At 36.0% G+C, this 17,727-nt stretch overlaps 1 protein-coding gene across 4 annotated transcripts in view; it reads left to right on the top strand.

Annotated features, from left to right (window-relative positions):
- Positions 1-17,727, top strand: part of Rims2 (regulating synaptic membrane exocytosis 2) — a 570,072-nt gene that overhangs the window by 166,089 nt on the left and 386,256 nt on the right. For all 4 annotated transcript variants that reach the window (XM_008851539.2, XM_008851538.2, XM_008851540.3 and 1 more), the window contains one exon: positions 2,260-2,570. In XM_008851539.2, coding sequence (XP_008849761.1) covers positions 2,260-2,570 — 311 coding nt within the window. The remainder of the gene's footprint in view (positions 1-2,259; positions 2,571-17,727) is intronic.

The raw sequence follows: 17,727 nt of genomic DNA, 5'->3' as shown, positions 1-17,727 counted from the left end.
CTGTAGACCTAAAAATGTACAGCCAATTTTGTAAGAGATGCAGCCTAGCTCAGAAAATTGTTATTGAATATGTCAATGCTGATTTAATGAAATGCTTCTTCTAAGTATGTGGTTATTAAATAAATAATTAAAAAAAATCAAGTATAACACATTTATTGTAATGGATTGGGAAGAGAAGGTAAAGGAACACTGCTGTTTAATGAGTACAGGATTTAATCTTTATAAGAAAAGCTTTGGAATTCTATTTGAGAACAGTCTAAAATAATTAACATTACTAAAGTGTGCATTTAAAAGTGGTTAAGAGGGATTGTTCAGTGGTTGAGATCATACATGTACTGGTCTTCCATAGAACCCAAGTTCAGTACCTGACACCCAAGTTCAGTGGCTCACAACCACATGTAACTCTAGCTCCAAGGGTTCCAGCTTCCTTTTCTGGCTTCCAAGGGTACCTGCATTCATGTGTACATACCCACATACAGACATATATAACACATAATTAAAAATAAATAAATCTTTAGCAAAGAAAGATTAAGCTGGATGTGGTGGTGCATGACTTTAACCCCAACACTCAGGAGGCAGAGGTAGGTAGATCTCTGTGAGTTCAAGGCCAGCCTATTTTATAGTGAGTTCCAGACCAGCTGGTGCTACAGGGAGGCCCTGTCTCAAAAAAAAAAAGAAGAAGAAGAAAAGAAAGATTAAAAAATAGTGGTTAAGATGGCCATTTGGTTTTTGGTTTACCACACTAAAAATCAAGTATATTGCAAATTATGATCAATTAATACATTTTTATTGAAATTAACACTATTCTTAGCCTTTTAGCCATTAGTAGGTACTTAAAACAAATGTAACCCTTTTAACAGGCATCTAATATAATTGATAGGCTGTTATGCTAATGTTTATAGCTAATTTACTTGAAATTTATTATATAACAAGCATCTTTTTTTTTTAAAAGCTTTTACAGTTTTATTAGACTTCTAAAGAGAAATCTTCAGGGGGGGTAGACAGAGAAAGGAAGGAAAAGGAAAGAAAGCCATGAAGCCATACAGGTTCAGTGCCTGCATGGGGATCAGACACATGCAGCCACAAGGCTGGGAGAAGGAAGCTTTAGAGAAAGTAAAGAAATATAAGATGTTAGGGGCAGTCCAAAGCCTTTAAGAAAGCATGTTTAGAAAAGGGATATGGAGAAGAAGATGAAAAATTATGCTTTTCTGAAGAATTCAGGAAAGCAGGCGGTCTTACAGACTACAGTGACTATGGCTGGTCCAAAAGTTCTGTGCCGGGAGGTGGGATTCCAGGCAGGAAAAATTAGCTATCTCATCAACGCACTAGGTATTCTGCCCATCTATTTAGCATAACCTGCCTTCCTAGGGGTGGTCCTATGACCAATTGTTTGACCAGTTAAACTTATACAAAACGGAGGAGCTCAGGTTATTACAGTCCCCACTGGCTCTGGGACATGAGTCAAATCGTTGACTCATTTTGATTTTGAGGCTTATTTTGGGTCCTCAGAACCATAATTTTGATGGCATTTAGACTCTTGATATATCCGGTTAGACAGTTTAGGAGCATGGGCCTGCTGTAAGGCTAGGGGGAGTATTACTAGAGGCTCGGCAAAGTCCAGTTATTCCCGAATTATTGGCGTAAAAAACAGCAAGCTTCATCTAAGGCCATGTATGAGCCACCTTCCTTTAGGAACTGTAGGTTCGGCCCCCTTCTGTTCTCTAGCACCATTTCAGCTAGTGAGTCAACCTGTCTCTCCAACTGTAACAAGCATTTTTATATAAATTATTTTCATGAATTATTTATATATATTTAAAAGTAGTGTTGGAAAATAAGTGTTATCACTTTTAGCTATGTTTTCTCTTTTGTTAAGGAAATTAAATTCTATAAATATGAAGGTTCAGTACCTTGATGAAGGTTTTAATTTCTAACCTTAAGAGTTAGTATTTAAATTCAATTAGCTCCAATATTCATTTTCTGCTTACTACATAATGCCGCTAATTAAGTACAAATGACTAAAGAACACAAATGAACAACTAGCAATTTGACACTTTTTTCTCTCTTTGTACAATTTCATTATACTTACTCTTACAACTTTAAAAGAAAGGACAAAGTATTTAATCCATAGTAGCAGTTAATCTTGATTTCATTTTAACTTTATAAAGAACCATAAAATTTTTGTTGGCTTGAAATGCCTCTCTTTTTGTTTTTTTCACTTTGGGGGAGACTAATTTCTTTTCTCTCTGTCTTTATGTGCAGGTTATGTGGGTATGTAATTTGTGCCGAAAACAACAAGAAATCCTCACTAAATCAGGAGCATGGTTTTATAACAGTGGATCTAATATACCACAGCAAACTGACCAAAAGGTTCTCCGAGGGCTTCGAAATGAGGAGGCACCTCAGGAGAAGAAAGCAAAACTACATGAGCAGGTCCAGTTCCAAGCACTCTCAGGTGACTTATCTGTACCTGCAGTAGAGAAAAGTCGATCTCATGGGCTCACAAGACAGGATTCCATTAAAAATGGATCAGGAGTGAAGCACCAGATTGCCAGTGACATAACTGCAGACAGGTAAACATTTTGTTTAATCTCTAGGTAAAAGCTTTGTTTATTGTTTATTATTTATTTATTAGTGTGTTATTATTCATTTACTTATTGTAAATTGACAAGTGAAAATGGTTTGCTATATGCTACATGATATTTGATATATATACATATATACACACATGTACATTGTGGAATGGGTAAATCTTTCTGTATTGTTCGTCTCTAAGCATGCTAACAGTTATTATTTTAAAAATGGTTTTGCTTTTTAATCAGCATTAAATATATAAATGGTTGATGTACCGTGCTTATATATTAGAGCATTTTCATTTTGTTTGTATATTTTTTTCAGTGAGTTTTAAGTCTTATGTTATTTTTTCCTTACACTTTAAGGTTTCTTTAAACTTGAAATTCCTTTTGCATTTCTTACAGGGCAATTTTAGTAGATATACTCTCAGCTTTTTCTTTTTTTTTTTCTTTCTTCTCTTAAATCTAGAAATGTTTTTATCTTGTCATTTCTTTTTAACTTTTTCTTTGATTTATTTATTTTTACTTTATGTGTATGAGTGTTTTGCCTGCATGTATGTAAGTGCACCCATGTCATGCAATTCCCTTGGGGGCCTCAATAAGGCATCAGATCCCCTGGAACTGGAATCTCAGATGGTTGTTAGCTGCTGTGTGTGCTGGGAACTGAACCCAGGTTCTCTGGAAGAGTAGCTAGTAATCTTAATCATGGAGACATCTTTCTAGCCCATATGTCTTTATTTCTAAAGTATGGCTTTGCTAGGTACAGTATTCTTGGTTGGCAGTTTTTCCATTCAGTTCTATAAAAACCTCATGTGTTCTGTCCTGTCCTGTAAGGTTTCTGCTGTCAGGTGAGTTGGGATACCTTTATGAGGTGTTTCTTTTCTCTTGCTGCCTTGACAATGATTCTATCATTTACCTTTGAGAACTTATGTCTTGGGGTACATTTAATTTAATCCCATATATGTTTTGTAGATCTGAGAAGTTTTTCTGTTATTTTCTCATTGGATAAGCTTTCTTCCCTTTTGGGAATCTGAAGTTTCTAACTCCAATAACCCAAATACTTTCAATACTGTCTTAAAACTCCTGTAAGCTTACTTCACTCCTCTTCATTGTTTTTGTAGTTCCTCTACCTATTTTCAAATACTGTGTCTTTGAACTTATTCAGTCTTCTGTTTGATTTAGTCCTATAATAATACCCTTTTTGTGTTTTAAAATTCTCCAGTATATTTTCAGTTAAAAATTTATTTGATTTTTAAAAATTGTCTCCATTTGTCAATTAAGTGTCTCTGTTAGAAGTATTGAATCAGTTCTTTATGTTTTCTAGAAGCTCTTTGACTTTCTTTAAAGCAGCTGTTTAAAATTCCATTCAAGAGTTCAGCAATAGTTTCAGTATCTCATCCCTTATTTTGACTATTAGTTGACTTCAGCTAAAAGTTCTTGGTTCTTGTTGGTGTTTGATCTCATTTATGCATTGAAAGATTAGGTATTTTTCCCATTTTGCATTATTTGTGCCTATCTTTCAGAAATTCTAAGCAGACTGCTTATGTTCTCTCCATCTGTAGTTCTTTCTGCTATTTCAACATTAGGTGGCACCCTAAGTCCAGATTTGCCAGGAATCTGCTAGTATAGGTTGTTACAGTTTCAGTGCTCATGGGTGATGCTAAGTCCAATTTTCTTCAGGCACTATGGATTCTTCATGGCTCTGGGCAGAACTGCTATGGAGGAACATAACTTCAGGGTTTCTCTGTCATGAGTTGGTGCCCCTTCCAGTTTCCTCTTCTAAGCAGTTATGCTTTCTGTGCTGTGCTGATGGAACTTGTGGAAGGAATGGAGTAGGCACTAATACCACAATGTATCACACCCTCAATCCAAAGCCCACTAATACCAGTGCAGCACGGGAATAGGACCAAGGCCCATGTTACTACAAGCTGCCTACCGCTGAGGTATACTCAGGGCTCAGAGGTGATACCCCTGCCCAAGATCATTGCACCGGGTACAGGGCATGGTAGCTGGAATAGAAGTCTGATATACTAAGGCCATGTATCTCTGCCTGTCATTGGAGGTGTTAAAGAGACTCCAATCTTGGGCACTGGCCTGGTGATAGCAGCTCTTAGGATCTAGCCAGTGCTAAGTTTCACCAGCCCGGCACTGAGTTCCAGAGAAATGCCTTGTGCTTACTACCTGACCTTCCAGTGAATAGAGTCTTGCTCAACATCATAGCACCCAGAGTTGAGGCAATATTCTTTAAAAATCTATCCCCCACTTTGGTCATCAAGTTTGACACTAGCTAGACTGCACTCAAATCTTACAGCTGAACATGCACAACTCTTCTCGGGCTTCCACTCTGGTCTAGGTTTCAGGTGGTAGTAATATATGTTAGCGCTTTTTTGTTTCACTAGCACATGGTTCTTTTTTTGTTTGTTTTGAGACAGGGTCTCACTATGTAGTCCTGGCTGGCTTGAAACTTGTTATGTAGACCAGGCTGGCCTGAAACTCACAAGACATCCACCTTCCTGCCCCTGACTCTCAAGTGCCGGGATTAAAGGTGTGAGCCATCACACCCACATAGCACATGCATTTGTACTGGAAGTCTTGACCGGTCTTGGGCTGCTATTTACAAAGTATATCTGGGGATGGGATTCTACGTTTTCTGCATGGTACTGGGTCTTATTCTTATCCTCTTCTTCCTGCCAGAACAGGTCTATAAATTCTGGTTAATGTAACTGTCCTGGTATAGCTGTGCTCCATGAGTTTGAGGGAATAGTGGTAGAGAGAGTCCCTTGACTTCTATAAATTCTGGTTAATGTAACTGTCCTGGTATAGCTGTGCTCCATGAGTAACAGCAAAAGCTGTTTACTTTTAGGTCACATCTGAGTCTCTGGACTTCATGGATCTGCATTATCTTGAGGCGAGGGGCCCCAGCCCAACAAGGGTAATGATGATGCAGGCTCAAACTTTTTGTTTGTGTCCTTAGCACATAGGTCTCTACCTTATGACCCTGCAGTTCTGGAAGACCTATCTGAAAACTGTGGTCTAGGTATGGAGGCCTTTGTTTTCTGCCTCATGATCAGTTTCATTCCTGGTCTCACCTAGCTCTGTGCTCCAAGAAAACAATCATGTGCTTGCTTTCCTGCCCTGCTCGCAATCAAGCAGAAGAAATCTTGAACCCCTCCCTACTGTCTGAGGCTGAGGGAGGTGTGCTATAAAAGACCTTTCTTCACTTGCCTAATATGGTTCCAAAGGCTTGGTGGGTAAATACTTATCCAAGGGCATGGATTATGGGGCTGTGCCTGGTTTTTGAGACAGGGTCTCCCTGTAGCCTCAGCTGGCCGGGAATTCACTATGTAGACCAGGCTGGCCTCAATCTCATAGAGATTTACTTTCCTCTATCTCTGGAGTACTGGGATTAAAGGCATGCACCATTATGCCTAACCCATTAAGTTCTTCTTTCTCATCAATGGCTTCTCTCTCTAAGCTGTCTTGTCTTTGCTTAGAGAATTGGGAGGAGAGATGTGGGCAACTTTTTCTTGCCCTCCAGAAATGCATCCTTTTGTGAAGATAGTTTGGTTTGTGAGGAATATTTAGTCTGTGAGATGGTAATTTTTGGAGGATCTTACTGCTACTTTGCTCCACTTCCTGTTTACTACATGGCATGCAGTAAACTTGGATAAGAAGTAATTTTTCTTTGTAATTAAACTCAAAAATGATACTTTTTAGAATGTTCAGAGACCCATGTATTTATAAAATGCTGACAGTGTGCCTAGCACAAACCAACTGAATTTATTTTGCTTCTATGAGAGGAAACTGTGGCATAGTGCTCACGACCTTATTTAGAATGGTCATCATGAATATTCAGTGAGAAAAAAATGGTATGAGCATGAGAAAAATTAGATAAAAGACTCGGGAAGCAAAATATGTTTTTTTTTTTGAATCTACTTTATTTTTGCTCCTTTTTGCAGTGCTGGGATTGAACTCAAGGTTTTGTGCATTGCCAGGCAAGTGCTCTACCACTTAGGTACATCTCCAGCCAAGGGAAGATATTTAGAGGGAATCAAAGTATGGTTATGAAATAGATTGGACTGTTAGAATGAAGGAACTATGTGAGACAAAACGTTGATGACTTCCATAAAATTAAAAGGAAACTTGGCAATTTATAGCCAATGTGCTTTATAAACTTTATTCCTGGATATTTCTTCCTTTGTCTTGTAGATTATCTGATGAAACAAAAAGGCAGCTGTCTTAATTTCTTTTCCTGTTTCTGTGATAAAATGCCTTGACAAAAACAACTCAAGGGAGAGTTATTTCAGCTCATGGATTGAGTTGATAATTAATCGTGGTGGGAAATCACATAGGTAGGGACTTGAGGCAGCTGGTCACATTATGTTTATCATCAAGAAGCTCAGTTCATTTTCTTCTTTTCATAAAGTTCAGTATCTTAGCCTAGGGAATGGCGTTATCCACAGTAGGAGGATCTTCCCATCTCAACCTAATCAAGATAATTCCCCAGAGGCATGTCCAGAGACCCATCTCTCAGGTGATCTTAAATCTCATCAAATTGATGATTGGGACTAACCATAACAGCAATGAAGATGGCTATGTTCTTGGTACCACTTTTGGTCAATTGTGCCCACTCAATAAATAGTATATATAATGAACGAGCAAAAACTGTATTATTGTTCTTTAGGTAACTGATGTCCTTTCTGCCTATTATTGGTCTTTTTTGATATAATGACATTCTCTGTAATGTAGTCAATACTGTTGTTTATTTTTAGAAATATGATACAAACTCTGAGAGACAAAGTTTTCTTTTCTTAAAAAATGATGTGTAATAAGTTACTCGATTTGAGTATGTAGAAGTCAGTCTGTACTTTGGGGATGAGTAACTCAAAATTTTTTGTGAATGTTCATGGGTGTGTGTTAATGTGTGTGCATATGGGGGGTCAGAGGCAGATGTCAGGTGTCTTCCTCAGTTGCTCTCTATCTTATTTTCTGAGATTGAACCTTATGTTTAATGGCTGGCTAGGCTGTCCCCTCAGTGGTAGAGTTAAGGATATGTGGGACCACAGCTGAGTTTTTAATGTGAGTGCTGGTGATGCAAACTAAGGTCCTTGTGTGGTAGGCACTTTACCGAGTAAGCCATTTCCTCTTAAGTATTTAGAAAAATTCACTCCTATGTTCAACAGAATTAAATTGTTTTCAGATTTCCTCATTTAAGTGACCTATAAAGATAGATGAAGTATGTGTGAATTTGCTCAGGACATTGTCCTGTTGCACTGGCATCCTGCATAGGTTGATATTTGTTCTGTATTTTAACTGTTTTATTAAGAATTGCATTAAAATGAACCGGTGGTATGAGCTTGGTAAGTCTCCACTCCTTTTATAGCTTCTGCCATGATTTCATCCTGTGTGTGATATGTGTGCAGTGAACAGTTCTCAGCTAAAGCACAACTAGTGATAATGCATCCTTCTTCAACTTTTCAGACACAGCTCTCATTTTTCTTTTAATGATAGTTAGATAAAATAAGTAATATGTAACAGGCTCACCTCACCTCTTGTGGTGCTAGATGCCTTTGACATTGCTGCCCCACTTTCAGTTTGGTGTTATCTACCACGACTTGGTCTCAAACATTTGAGGAGGAGGAAACAAGTTTTCTGGGAGACTATGAAGTTTGGGCAGGAAATAAAGATAGAATAGTATTGTTGTAGGATATATAGAAGGTCTCATTATGCTTTTATATGATGGTTTTTGTCATTGTGGAGGATGAATTTATAATTATATATTTTTATTTTACAATGAGAATGCTTGAAAACACATAGTTCATCATAAGGTGCTAAAAATCCCATTACAGGTAGCTAGATAACTTGTGTAAAATTTTGTCACCTGTTGTTGACCACTAGAGGGCTCATAGCCACTGAACACATACATGGAAAAAGAATAAAATCTGGTGACAAACCAGCATCATTGACTTAAAAAGGTGCTGTTTTAAGAAAACCTGAAGATGCCAAAGTAAAGCAGATATAAGAGATGTGACCCTTTAAAATGATTATATAGCTTCTGCTTTTCTCCTTTTTGGTTACTATACATCAATTGAACAAAATAATGGATTTCATAATCTACATTTTCATTTTCTACATTTATGTAATTAATTAGATTGCATGTTTTCTTTGAGTTTTTGTTTAAGACCTATGAGTTGTTGGAGAAATATTTTCTTATGTGTCAAATGTGTTTTCCTTTTCTTTTTTAAAATCTTCTCTATTCAATATACTTATTACGTAATCTAGTCATTCAGTTAATTTTTATGCCACCACTGCTACTATTTTTAGAAAATATTTTGTTTATTATTTTTATTTTATGTGTATGAGTGTATTGCCTGCATGTAAGTGCACCTGTGTTATGCAGTGTCTGGAAATCAGAAGAGGGTGTCAGCTCCCCTGGAACTGGAGCTATGGCCGGTTGTTAGATGCCATATAGGTGCTGGGAACCTAACCTGGGTCCTCTGCAAGAGCAGCTCTCTACTGTTCTTTCCAGCCCTCTACTGTTACTGTTTTTAAGTGTGTACTTTTTGTAGCTATTTTCTGCAAATACAGGAATATATGTATATATATATTTTAATGAGATAATATACTATGTTTAATTCAATGTTCTGTTATGTTTCTTTTACACTTTAGCAAATTAGCTGAAATCTTTTCTTATGAGTACTAATAACATAAGTGTGTTTCATCATAATTTTTAAAGGGTGTGTCTTATTTAGTCCCTGAGGACTAATATTACAAATTATTTTGTTTCAAACTGTGATATAAATAATCATGTATATGTATACTTACACTTTTGTATGAATAAATCTTTAGGATAAATGAGAATTTCCATAAATGCAATAATTTTGTTAAAGAATATATATATTCAGTTTTAAGTTTTTATAGGCATTACCCATTTAGCTCCTATGGAGGATGTACCAGAATATTTCTATCAACAGTTACTTAGGTTCCTAGTTCATAATTCTTTAACCAATACACTGTTACATGCCTTTGTAACAGTGTGCTTGGTAAAAAATGATGCAGCATAATCATTTTCATAATTTTTGTCATAATTGAGTAGAAATTGAACATATCTGCATGTATTTAAGAATATTTTACGTTTTTAAATTTATTTTAAACTGTTTTATCCATTTTTTCTCATGAGTTGTTGATCTTTATTAAAATGAATTTTTAAAATCTCCACTTATAAAAAAGAACCTTTTGTGAAATAGATTATGTTTTGTTTTTTGTTCTGTGTAACATATGACTACAATCTTAGTGGCTCAAGGCAACTTAAATTTATTATCTTGCAGGCTGTGTGGGTTAAAGTCAGGGTATAATAGATTAGCTGGATCCTCTGCTCAGAGACTCAATAATGCTGAATTCAAGATTTTCTTTTGTATTCAAGAAACATATATTCTAATGGGGGGCAGATTTAGAGTAGTAATATATTATTTTCATTTAAATTTTGATGATTAATTGTATATATTAGTGGGATTCGGTGTGATTTTTTTTCCATACATGCACATAACGTGTACTGATAAAATTCAAGACTTTGTCTGGGCCTGCAATCTCAGCTGATGCTTAGGGCTCTCTTCCTAGCTTCCTTGCTGTCAGTGGAAGGTCATTGCCCTGTACTTATGTGACAGGCTGTCAGCTATTAGAAGCTCTTTGTGTTCCCAGCTGTGTTGCCTCAACATAGCCTGGCAGGTTGCTTTTTCCAAAGCTAGCAGGAGAGTGTCTGTGCTGCTTGACATCTTGCTGACATCTGAACTGTTTTAAAGGCTGACATGATTGACTAAGTCACCCCCATCCCATAGGTAATGGGAAGTGTTGGAGTCATGTTAAAGTTTTGCTTAGATTGCAAATACTCTTTTTCCCCCATTCATTATTATCTTTTGATTTTGCTTATATTATTCTTTTTCCAACATGTACATGTCATGGTGGGATATAATTTTTTCTTTCATGGCTCCCGATTTTTCTCTTTGCTTATGAAAAAAAAATTTTGTTGTCATTAAATTAATTTTTAAAAAATATACAACTCAGTAGCTTTTAGTATTTTTTCAAGCTTATACAACCATTACCACAGTCTAATTTGAGATCATTTCACTAGCCTCAAAAATAAACTCTGAACCACTCAGCTGTTGCTCCCTGTTTTCTTCTTTCTTCAACCCTCTAGCAATGACTCATCTATTTTATGTTCTATGGATTTGCCTGTCGCAAACGTTTCATAAAAAATGAAATCAGAAAATATGTAGCCTTTCATTTTTCTTTGTTTAACTTAGCTCAACATATAGGAAGAACTAGTAATTCATTCATTTTTATGATCAAATAACGATTCATTGTATGGGTATACCACATTTGCTTTATTCATCAGTTGAAAGGCTTTACAACTGATTTTTTATGGCCATTTTTTTGGCTACCATGAATGGTGCTACTGTGAATAGTTTAGGTTTCTATATGTTTTTAGTTTTCTTTATAGATAGTTGTCAAAGTGAATGTGAAGTGGTCTTGTTTGCATTTCTCTAATGACAAGTGATGCAGAACATTTTTTCTTATGCTATTGACTATATGTCTTCTGGGGATAAACTTTTAGTTAAGTACCTTATTGACAATATTATTATTATTATTATTATTACTTTTGAGACAGAGTCTCCCTGTAACACCCGCTGGCCTGAAATTCCCTGTGTAGACCAGACTGACCTCGATCTCACAGCGATACCCTTGCCTCTGCATTTGGAATTCTGAGATTAAATGTGTGTGCTACTGCTCCTCGTGAGGTTCATTTTAAAAGTCTTTTTACAAAAACTAAAAACATTCTCATTTCTTCTAAATACTATGAGGATTTTATTTTTATATTATAAAACAGTGATCTACTTGTAATTATAACAGTTTGGTAGGAGGTACAGATCCAGCCTTACCTTTAAGATATGGTTATTGCTTTGTCTTATTATTGAGTGATCAGTATTTTGTTTCTACTGATTTGAGATATCATATTTATAACACTGAATTTTTATGTGCCAGAGTATACTTGCAATATTCTGTTCTGCTCCTTTGATCAGCTGTACAAATAATATGTCTAGTTAAAAACACACAATCTGAACTATTGTCAGAAGCAATAAAACTTGGCAAATGAGTTTTGGTAATACACTTACATTCATATATATGTAACTAACTTTCTTGAAATGTGCATTGGATTTTACAGCGATTAAACTAGGAAGTCCCAGAGGAGCAAGAAGATTATATTTTCGCTAATAATACTTTGCCAGTTATATAGCTTGAATTTTTTAATATCCAGATAAAATGTAAAAAGAAAAAGAGAAATTATAATAGAATTGAAGAATGAGAAAGTCTTTTCCTGTAAATATATTGGTAGAAATAGCTTTGATAAACAGAACAAGAATCATTACAGCTTTTCAATGAATAAGTCTTGTATTTATTACTTTTTTCCACCAGGTGGCAGAAATGCACCCTGAAAACAAATGCTTTATAATTCAGAGATTGTTTCCGTCTAAACTTATTGCAGAGGTGATCTAGAGTTTAGATTAGTAAGTTAATTATGTATCTGAGATTATGAAAAACAGAACCTTTCATGTATCACTGCCCTTTCATATTCAAAGGTGGTATTTATCCCTAAATGTGTATCTCTGGGTTTGAGATTTTCAAGTACCAGATTTGTATTTACAAATACAATTTTTCTAACCTTGCCTTTAGTTCCTTAAATACTTCAAAATTCAGCTGTTCTCAGAACACACTCCCTCCCAAAGTAGTAGTTTCCTGTCATTTCTCAACCCAGCTGATAGCCCCATCAATCATCTTGGTGCCCAAGTGTAGATAATGTGATTATCATTTTCCAGTCTTTTTCCTCTTGGCTTTCATATTACATTTACTTGTAGTTTTGGTAAATTCAATCCCAGAAGTCTTTTGTACCCGACCTTTCTTTTTAATAGGGATATTGTCACTAGTCTTGTTTCAGAAGCAACTGCTAAATAAGTTACCCACTCACTGTGTTTTGCTACCACCTCTGCTGGCAATATGTTTGTTGGCCCATTTTTGAGCTCTCTGCACTTGCCCTCTTCCTGCCTGTAACAGTACTGCATCATGGTTCCTCTTTTCTCCCCTCCCGTCCCCTCCCCTCCCCTCCCCTCCCCCCATTTTCTCTCTCTTTTCTTCTGGAGTTTTTACACAGATGACTGTGCCACTTATGAGTCTTAATATTATTCTGCACTTGTAAGTCTCTTCTTTTTATGTATATTTTTATTGAATTTTTGAGCATTTCATTCAAAACATCTATTCCCCCCCCCCTTGGGTCTTTTTGAGACAGGGTCTCCCTGTAGCCCCAGCTGTCCTGGAACTCACTATGTAGACCAGGCTGGCCTTGAACTCACAGAGATCCACCTGCCTCTGCCTCCTGAGTGCTGGGACTAAAGGCATGCACCACCATGCCCGGCCATTCAAAACACCTTAATCATTTCCCCACCTCCACCCTCTTATAGCCCCTCCTCCCACCAGATTTCTCCATTCTTATTTTCTTTTTTAAGCTTAGCATAACAAAGTGTTGGGTTTCATCCTGGCATTTTCCTGCATATGTGTCATTGTACTTTGTTCTTCCTCATCCCCTTCCCCTACTGCCTTTTCCACTTTCTTGCCCCATCTTATTTCTCTTTCTTATCCCATTTTTACCAACAAATGCCTTTACTACAATGCTGAGTAGAAATGACGAGCATGGTATCTTTGCCTTGTTTCAATTCTTTTTTCAAATCTTAGTGTAAATGCTTGAGTGTCACAATCAAATGTGATGTTAGTTATGGGTTTTTCAGATTCCCCTCTTACAATTTGAGTAAATTCCATTACCAGTTTGCTGCTGAGTTTAATAAGGAATGACTGTGCAGTTTTGACAAATGCTTTTTCTTTTTTGGCTTATTTTGAGATAATGTTTTTTCTTTAATCTGTTTAAATGTTGAATTACACTGATTATTTTCAAGAGTTGTACCAACCTTGCATTGCTGGAGTATACCTTTTGGGTTTTTCTTTTTTGGTAATATTCTTTTATATATTTCTGTGGTTTGCTAGCCTTTTATTAAAGAATTAAAAATATGTTTATAAGAGATATTAGTATGTGATTTTTCTTTCCTTGTAAGTAACTGCATTGGTTTTGTTATCAGAGGAATGCTGGCCAGATAATATGAGTTATCAAATAATACTTTATCTTGAATTTTCTACAGCACTTCATGTAAGGGTGTGTGTGTGTGTGTGTGTGTGTGTGTGTGTGTGTGTTTGTGTGTGTGTTTCTTTCTTTGGTTGGGACTTTTATGCTGTGAATTTAATTCAGTGGATAGACCTGTTCAGGTTACTTATTTTATTCTTAATCTATAAATATTTTTATTTGGCTTTATAAGCCATAGTAGCTAGATTCATTATAGGGATATCTCACTAGTCATTTGAAAATCATTCTTTTTCCTTAAAAAATGATAGAGACAAGCAGGATGCATGACTCTTACCCCAGCTGAATCAGGAGGATTATAGGTTTTGAGGCCACTTTGGAAAAGTTATCTCAAGATAAAATCTACAGAGGAAAAGAAAGATAGCAATTCGTCGTGTGTGTGTGTGTGTGTGTGTGTGTGTGTGTGTGTGTGTATGTATGCTGGAGTATAGCTTAGTGGTAGAATACTTGCCTGCTGTGTATGAAGCCCTGAGTTCAACCCCTAGTACTGCCAAATAGATACGTTCAATTATAGTTATTTCTTTTGTCTTACAGAGGTTTTTCTTTTTACTGTCCACCATTTTGTTTTTCCTATTAAAAGTCCAGGGGAGGTGTTATCCACTTCTTTAGTCTATGAATTAACCAGACCATTTGTTTTTGAAGTAATTGCTTTCCAGTTAAATATTAGCAATTACAACTGTTACCAATTTTCTTGGTGAACTTAGTAATTTAAGAGACTACTGTTTTCTATTCCTTTTTTTACACACAGGTACATCTTTTTCTGTGCATGTCTAACTGTTTGTTTTTATTTTATGTGTATGAATGTTTTGCTTGCATGTATGTAAGTGCACCTATGTTCATGGAGGCCAAAGATGGTGTCAGATCCCCATGAACTGGAGTTACTGATGGTTGTTAGTCTGGTGGCTATGGTACCCACCCATATGGTATGGGTGCTGGGAATCGAACCTGGGTCCTCTGCAAGAGCAGCTAGTGCTCTTAACTGCTGAGCCATCTCTTCAGCTTCTACTTTCTGTTTCTTAAAAGTGTCAGTATATTCATTTTAACAAGATTTTTAAGTGGTAAATAGTCACTTGCAAAATATAGTTTTGAAATTAGGAAAATGGTTAATAAAATTAGAAGCAAAGGCAATAAAAAAAGCTAGAAAGACATTAAAATGGGGTAATTTTTACCCAAACAGTTTAATTTTACCGAAACTAACATTTGTTAGTTTTGTTAGTCAGCAGCACTTTTTCAGTTGTTGCTGAGAAAATTATAGGTTAATATCAAAGAGGCCATTTTGAGTCTCTTGTCTTTCCTGTTTTAAATATATAAAAGTTAATAAATTATAATGTGTTCTTAATATGTCCGTGTATGTTTGTAGAATCCCTTTTCATAAATGTATTATAGATATGTTGGCCATGGATGGGAATCTGAATGGTGAGCCCTGGGCTTAAATTGCTTCTCGGTTAGCTTTTTTGGGCAATTTTTTTTTTTTTTTGGTCTTTTTTTTTGAGACAGGGTCTCCTTGTAGCCCCAGTTGACCTGGAACTCACTATGTAGACCAGGGTGGCCTTGAACTCACAAAGATCCGCCTGCCTCTGCCTCTCACATGCTGGGATTAAAGGCATGCACCACCAATTTTTAATGCTGTGTACCAACTTATAGGGGCTCTCACCCATGTCTCCCCTTTTATTTGTCTCCCAGTACACTCAGTGACTCAGGGATGTAATGAAATGGATAAGCCTACAAAGGTAGACTGCCATTCTTGGGCAAAAGAAGAGGCTTGTGAGTACAGAATAGTTGGTTTAGATCTTTTGAACAAAGTGAATAAAAGTGATAAATACAAGGTTTCCCCATACCGTCTCCTCTCGCCAGTGTGGTCAGATAGATCTAGGAGGAACCAGTTGGTAAGATCAAAGGGCAGAAGGTGAGACCGAGAAAGCAACACTAGGTTTCTCTCATCTAATATTGAGAGCAAGAATGGTCTCTTCAGGGCACTTACTGGTGTGTCTACCTCACTATCGTTAAAACAAACAAAAATAATCAGGGAATTGACATCCTTTAACTTTAAATATATACTTTCCTATTTTATACCATTAATTCCTTAATGATTTAGGAATTTAAGTTTATCAGTTTGTGACATGAATTTAGCACCTTGGTGGAGCATTTGCATATTTTAATATGTATCATATGAAGACATCTGTACTCATGCTCTGCCTTTCCTCTAACTTAGTACCTACCTATTTTATCTACTTATGGACATAGCTCCTATAGTCTTCAATAATACTTAAAGTATGGGATTAGGTGAGGAATATTTAACTATTTATAAAAGCAATGACCATATTTTAAAATTTCAAGGTAGATAATTTGAAAAGCTGAATAACCTGACAAAGTTCCATAATTTAAAATTTATTTATACTGGGGGCTTAATTACTGTTTATTTGTTAAAAATACTACTACTACTTGTATTACATTTTGCCATATGTAAAATATAAGAGGCAGCTTAGATTATACTGATGGTTATTAAACTTTATTATTTTAATTTTATTTGTTATTTTTATTTTATATGTATGCATGTATTGTCTGCATGTAGGTAAGTGCACCCGTATTGTGCAATGCCTGCAGAGGTCAGAAAGAGGCTGTCGGATCCCCTGGGACTGGAGTTACAGACAGTTGTTAGCTGCCATGTGGGTGCTGGGATTCAAACTGGGGTCTTCTACAAGAACAACCAATGTTCTTAACCATTGAGCCATCTCTCCAGCCCCAGTTATTAAACTTTTTGATCTTGGACCTCTTTACATTCTTAAAAGTGATTGAGGACTTGAAATTATTTTTATATGACTATATTTATCAATATTTACTATTTTAGAAGTAAAAAAATAGATATTTGTTAACTTAAAAATAACAGTACACTTACTGTATGAGAACTAACCATATTTAGTGTCATTCTTCTGCTGGTTTTGAAGAAGTACCTGGTGTAGAACGACTGTGAGGTAGAGGTCATGGAGCAGGGATCTGTGGGAATTTAGAAGCTGAAGAGTACTGGCTGAAAGCAAGTAAGTGGGACCTCATCCTAGAGCCACCAGCTTCAAATTCTGCCAACAATCATGTGTTTGGCAAAGGAGCCTGAGTTCTTTCTAGAAACATGATTCTCTCAGCACCTTGGTTACAACCTTGGGAGACTCGGAGCAGAGGACTTAATTAAACCATGCCTGGGCTTCTGTGCTATAGAAATGGTGAGATAATAAATGCTTGCTTTTCAAAATCACAAAAACTGGGGTAATTTGTTTTGCAGTAATAGAAAACTACTATATTTTTTAAAAAGCAAAACAGAAGGAAATTTAAATGAGAAAATTTCTTCATTTTATATTTTTGGGAAATTCCTTTAATGTCTTACTTAGTAGAAGGCAGCTTCTTCATTCAACATCTGAGATACATGTGTAAGTTAGCCTCTGGAAAACTGTACTGAATGCTCATGAGATAATGGGAATGAAAAAATAAATAACAAGTAGTATGAGTGTAGGTGTCACCCTACAGATCCTCTAGAAGGGAACTGGGGACTCTGATAAGGTGATTGGAATTTAAGTTTCAGAAGTGCTGGATTTGAGATTAGATTTTTAGTAGTTTCTACTTCTACTAAGTAGACCATTTAGTCCTATATAACCAGTATTATATAAGATAATCTGAACTGTATGGAATTTTTAGCTTCCTTCCTATTTTTCATTTGATTTCTGCTTTTGTCCTTGAGTTTGTCTGCATGGTTCATATTCTCTACTCATTGATAAGCAAATGAAAAGGAGCCTTGCTGATTCTAGGAGAAATAGGTTATAGTATGTTTAATATGTAAAAGATCAGGATGGAGTTTTCCTTAAAATGATCATGATATATTTGGCTGGTAGTCTTTATGTGCAAAGAGTTGTGGTAATTGAGAGATTTTGT

Source organism: Nannospalax galili, unplaced genomic scaffold, assembly GCF_000622305.1.
Source record: "Nannospalax galili isolate Female #2095 unplaced genomic scaffold, S.galili_v1.0 scaffold284, whole genome shotgun sequence".
In the NCBI taxonomy this organism is placed as follows: Eukaryota; Metazoa; Chordata; class Mammalia; order Rodentia; family Spalacidae; genus Nannospalax; species Nannospalax galili.
The sequence above is the reverse complement of the archived record's forward strand: the minus strand, read 5'-3'. Positions and strand labels throughout refer to the sequence as shown.